Source organism: Elephantulus edwardii, unplaced genomic scaffold (genome assembly GCF_000299155.1).
Source record: "Elephantulus edwardii isolate Elephantulus edwardi_28Jun2011 unplaced genomic scaffold, EleEdw1.0 scaffold00389, whole genome shotgun sequence".
Classification (NCBI taxonomy): Eukaryota; Metazoa; Chordata; class Mammalia; order Macroscelidea; family Macroscelididae; genus Elephantulus; species Elephantulus edwardii.
Genome location: NW_006400139.1, coordinates 604,593 through 610,394, shown reverse-complemented (window position 1 = coordinate 610,394; position 5,802 = coordinate 604,593). Strand labels below are relative to the sequence as shown.

General features: G+C 36.2%; 1 protein-coding gene across 1 annotated transcript; it reads right to left on the bottom strand.

The window, feature by feature from the left end:
- Positions 1–3,668: 3,668 nt before the first annotated feature.
- On the bottom strand, positions 3,669–4,622 carry LOC102874838 (olfactory receptor 10AG1-like). The gene has a single exon (XM_006902301.1). It carries the CDS (start codon positions 4,620–4,622, stop codon positions 3,669–3,671), a length of 954 nt encoding a protein of 317 aa, XP_006902363.1.
- Positions 4,623–5,802: the final 1,180 nt, after the last annotated feature.

Sequence of the window (5,802 nt, the reverse complement as noted above, 5' to 3'; positions counted from 1 at the left end):
AAAGTATGTAGCCAGATATCTTTGCAAATTGTTGAAGAGCAATGATATCAGTTTGAGGACTAAGGTGTGTCTAATTCAGGCCATGATTTTTTCCTATCACTTGCTATGCATCTGAATAATGGATAAGGATGACAGAAGAAGACGATGTCTTTGAGCTGTTGAGGTGTTAAAGAGTAATAGTAAATATCCCATAGACAGCCAAAAGAATAAACAAATACGTTTTACAGAAAGCTTAGCCAGAATGTTCCTTGGAGACAAAGAGAGAAAACTTCATCTCGCATACTTTGGGTCTGCTGCTAGGAGAGGCTATTCCTTTGAGAAAGACAATATGCTTTACAAGGTAGAGGGTTAGTAAAGAGAGGAAGAACCTCAACCAGGTGGACGGACACACTGACTGCTGCAAGTGTGAGGATACCACAGGATAGGACAGGGTTCCAATCTCTTGTTCATAGAATCGCTAGAGGCTGTACTTGAGTCCCCAGCACCTAACAACAACAACAACCTCTAGTTATATAAAATATAATTCTGTTCAACAGTGCACTGTAAGAAAACGCACTACAATTCCAAAGGTACAGAGTTCAAAGCCGCCAGCTGCTCTTCGGGAGAAGGATGAACAATCCCCTCCTGTGTGACTAACTGCCTCTAAAAACCAGCTGGAGGGTCAATTCTAATTCAACAATACTCAACAACAACTACAACAACAACAACAATAGTTTGGCTTAGTTTTTTTGGCCCAATGTCTACCTAAAATGGAAAGCTTCTTGCGTATGTATTTGGAGTGATTATGTTTTAATTCAATCATATCATTTTTGTCTGAGTTTTTTCTTCATTCATTCTTTGCTTTGTCCTCTGTTTTATGTAGCCATTTTTGCTTTAAATTAAACGAGTTTATGTTTTCCATGACATTCTTCTTTGCATGTATGTCTCATATAATTAATTTACTAATTTTTAGGAATAATATTTTTAGAATTATTAAGTTGGTAAAGAGCATGGAATATGTCAAGGCCTAACAGAACAACAAATAACTATGTCTTACAAGAAGTTCAGCCAAAATGTCTCCTTAGAAGAGACAATCAGAGAATGGAAAAAATTCATTTCATGTTAAATATGAGGAGAGATCAAACTTGGAGTAAATCATATTTGATACCACAGAGAGTTTAAAAGAGGAAGGCCTTCAACAAAATAAATTACAAAGGGGCTACAATGAATGGACTCAAACATAGGAGTAATTGTGAGACTATTGAAGAATTGGCAGTGTTTCCTTCTGTTTAAACAGTGATTTTATAATCCAGAAATTACTTGATAGCATGTAATAACAACAGTGATATACCTTCTACATTTAACACCTGTCTGATAGCTGTCAAGTAGATTCCAACTCATTACAACCCAAAGTATGTTAGAGTGAAAAATTTTGATAGGATTTGAAATATTTGCTTTTTTAGAAGTAGATCACAAAACACGTCTGTTTAGGAATTTCTTTATATACTATAATCTTTAACTTTTCAGTTAGTATTAGACAGAATTAGTGATAATACAGTAGTGTCCTTGATAATACTGCATTGTCCTTGATTGGCCTGAGCTACTGTACTATACTGTGGAGATCAATATTTTATCTTAAAATTCTCTTATATTTTTGACCTTAACATTCATATTTACCATTTCTGTGCTTTCCTTCACATTCTCCAGTAAAATATTATCTGCAAATTACATTAGTAAAATATTATTAAATCGTATGGAATAAAGTTTTTCTACAGAAATATTCCAAGTAGAAGTTGCACTCTGTTGTTGTAGTTATGTGTTGTCAAGTTGCCTGCTGCCCATAGCACCCCAGGTACTACAGCTCTGAAGCCTACCTCATCCTGAGCCAGTCTCACTGACTCTGATACACCTACTCCCATTGCCCTAGTCACTGTATTAGTCCATGTCATCTGGGGTCATCCTATCCTGTGCTGTCCCTCCACTTTTCAGAGCATGATTCCATTCTCCAAGGATGGATCCCTCCTGGCCACATGCTCAAAGCACGTGAGGTAGAGATTCTAAATCCTAGGAGAAACTTGGTTTCACTCTCTCCAAGATAGACCTATTTGTTTTCTTGGCAGTCCATTGTATATCCATGACTCTTCTCCAGTACCACAGTGAAAATATTTTAATTCTTCTTTGGTCATCCTTAGTCATTATACAGTTCTTGGATTCATAGCAAGTAATTGTGAAGACCATGGCCTGGATCAGGTGCACCTTAGTCTCCATACTGACATTGTTGCTTCTCAGTACACTGAAAATTTATTCACCATAGATTATCTCATGCAATTCATCTTTTGATTTGCTGGCTGTTGGTGCCAACGGAGTTGATTGTGGAACTGAGCAAGTTGTAAATGTTAACAACCTCAATCTCATCATCTATCATGGTGCAACCAGTTGGTCTAATAATGAGACTCTTTGTCTTCTTGATGTTGAGCTTCAATCCATATCAAAGACTGCAGTCCTTGACTTTTTTTGCAGAAGTTGCATAGAGATAAGAGAAGTGACTCTCACAAAGCAAGAGCTTTGCACTTGATGATTTGGTAGAAAACATATCATTTAATTGTTTGATGGTCTTTATTTTATTGCTTTCATATTTTCTTCCTTACTCAAATGTATCTGCCTAAAATGCAATTACTTATAGCTAAGCATGTAAAAGTTACAGCTTTGATTATCAGATATCAGTGCAATTTAGCAAAACTAATTAGATGCTATTAAATTATTAATTATTATCATAGTACATACAACAATATGTTGGATTCTGGAAATAAATTCATAAATATTATTTTTTAAGCAAAAAAGAAAATATAAGATATATTCTGTTGTTGTTATGTGTTGTTGAGTCATTTGTGACTCATAATGACCTTATGTACAACAGCCCTAAACCCTGTTCTATCCTGTGCCAATCGCACTGCCTCTGAAACATCCATCCCGATTATCCCAGTCACTGAATCAATCCATCTCATAGAGGGTCTTCCCCTCTTGCGCCATCTCTCCACCCTCCCAAGCATGATGTCCCTCTTCAAGGACCTCTCCCTTCTTGCAACATGCCCAAAGTATGTCAGACGAAGCCCCACAATCCTTGCCTCCAAGGAGTAGCCTGGTTTAACCCTCTCTAGGATGAATCTGATTGTTTTCTTGGCAGTCCATGATACATTCAATACTCTTCTCCAGCACCACAGCTCAAAGGCATCAATTCTCCTTCTATCCTCCCTAGTCATTGTCCAACTCTCTAGAATCTTAAAAAATAAAATCAAACAAAAATACAGCATACAGTTGGATAATTTTGGTGTATTATTTTAGATGCAAAGCTATTTTGGATGGATCTATATTACTGACTAACAGTTCCGCAGTTTGTTGTTATGGTTATTATGTCAGAACCAGCCCATAACTGACCCTCCAGAGGGTTTTCAGAGGCAGTTAATCATTGCCCATCCTTCTCCCACTGAGCAGCTGGTGGCCTCAAACTGTGGGCCTTCAGGATTGCAGTGCAGCTTCTTGCCAATAGACCGCTATTTGAAAAGAAAGGCACATTTTATTTCATGGAAAGATAAGAAATATATCTGAGATCACTAATTGAAAAGAACAGATCCCTAGAATATCAGGAATAGAACCAAATTAATATATAGAGAGCAACGTTTAAAAAAAAATCATGACAAAACCCATTTTGATAGAAATTTTTTCAGTGCCACCATGACATCTTTGTTCCTGAGACAATATATCAAGGGGTTAAACATTGGTGTTACAATGGTGTAAAAAAGAGAAAAGAATTTATCCATTCCTACTGAATGACTGGACTTGGGTCTCATATATGTAATGATGCCTGATCCAAAGAATAACGTTACCACCATAAGATGAGAAGAACAAGTGGAGAATGCCTTGGCACGCCCGGTTGCTGATGGAAGCTTCAGGATGGTTGAGATTATTTTGACATAAGATCCAAGTATCAACATGAAAGGAATAGTGACAACTAGAACAGCCACGACGTAAATCAGCATCTCAATTACAAAGGTGTTTCCACAGGCTAGTTTCAGCACTGGAGGGATGTCGCAGAAAAAGTGATCCAACTGGTTAGGTCCACAGAAAGGTAGAGAGAAGATCAGATAGGTGAACCCTATGTGTACTGGAACTGCACTGATCCAACAGCCAGTTGCCAGCTGCATGCACAGTTCAGTGTTCATGATCAGAGGGTAGAGTAATGGATTACAAATGGCCACATACCTGTCATAAGACATTGCTGTCAGAATGAAGCACTCAGTGGCCCCTAAGACCAGAAAAAAATACATCTGAGTAGCACAGGCCAGAAAAGAAATGTTTCTATTCTGCCTACAAAGATCTGCTAACAGTCTGGGAATAGTGACTGATACATAGCATATTTCCAAGGCAGAAAAGTTTCCCAGAAAAAAATACATCGGGGTTTGCAGGGAAGAATCTACCTTGGTTAGTATGATAATGAGAAAATTCCCAATCAGAATAATCACATAAATTATCAGAAACACCCCAAAAAGAAATCCTTGGAGTTTAGGAACATCAGAAAAGCCAAGCAGGATAAATTCTACCAATGTGGTAACATTTCTTTGGTCTTTTTCTTTTGTTAATTCCATCTGTGAGGAAAATTCTTTCAAGATTTGGCAGTCATTTTAATCATGTAGAGCAAATTGCAAAACTGCAACATCTTTAACAGGGAGTTCAAGTCTACTGTCATATGAGAGGTATCCACTTTTTGGCTTGTTGATATATATTTAATTCATTCATAATCTTATTTGTCCCTAATATCCTAAAATTTCTGTGTAGAAATCAGAAAATAATTTCAAACTCTATACTTCTTACTCAAAAGAAATGTTATTTCTCTGCAAAAAAAAAAATAAACACAGAAATAGACAAAATTAAAAACATCAAAATACGTGTATACTCTTGTTTCTTTTGGCTTTCATAATATTCTTTCATTTTTGCTTTGATAGTTCCCCAATGAGTCACATCTCAGATAATCAAATAACAAGACAAGCAATCGGACTCCATAGTCTTTCCTGATTTAGGTCATCTGGGGCCACTGGCTGTATGAGAAAAAGACCTAATTAGTGAACATAGAAAGATGAAATACTTATTTCTTCCCGTAAAAGGAGTGTGTGTGTGTGTGTGTGTGTGTGTGTGTGTGTGTGTGGGTGTGTGTGTACATATATACACACACATATATATACACATACAGATATAGATATACGGATATATATAAAAGGAGTGTATGTATTTTAGTTTATTATACACATTTATTTTACAAATAATGCATCACAATAGCTAATTAATTACTTAAATTTGAGATATAAAATTTTATAACGTATTTTGATATTTAGCAACTAATAATATGCATTTTAGGCCATAAAGAAATATTTAGGTACCTTTGGACTTTACAGAGTTGTTGGAAAAATAAAAACAAGAAATGTGCAAAAGAATTTATTCATAGAGCTAAAATTTGATACCAGACAAAACCCTTAAGTATTCTTTTTGAACTTTTCCTTCCTGTTTCTAAATATAAATAAGTATCTCTGGTGGTGCAAGTAGTTATGCACTTGATTACTTGCTAAAAAGCTTGTGAATTCAAATGCTTCAGCTTCGGAAGAAATGGTAACCTGTTTTGAAACCCTTGTAAACACTAAGAGCCATAGTTGAACTCTGGACATAAGGAATTGCCAGAAGTTGGTATTGACTAGAAGGTATCTAACAAACAGCTACAATAAAAATAAATATCTAGCCCATCAACGAAGACTGGATAGAGAAGCTGTGGTCACA

What these genes read in the sequence shown, in the direction of transcription:
- LOC102874838 (XM_006902301.1), bottom strand. Translation starts at nt 4,622, where the DNA reads ATGGAATTAACAAAAGAAAAAGACCAAAGAAATGTTACCACATTGGTA.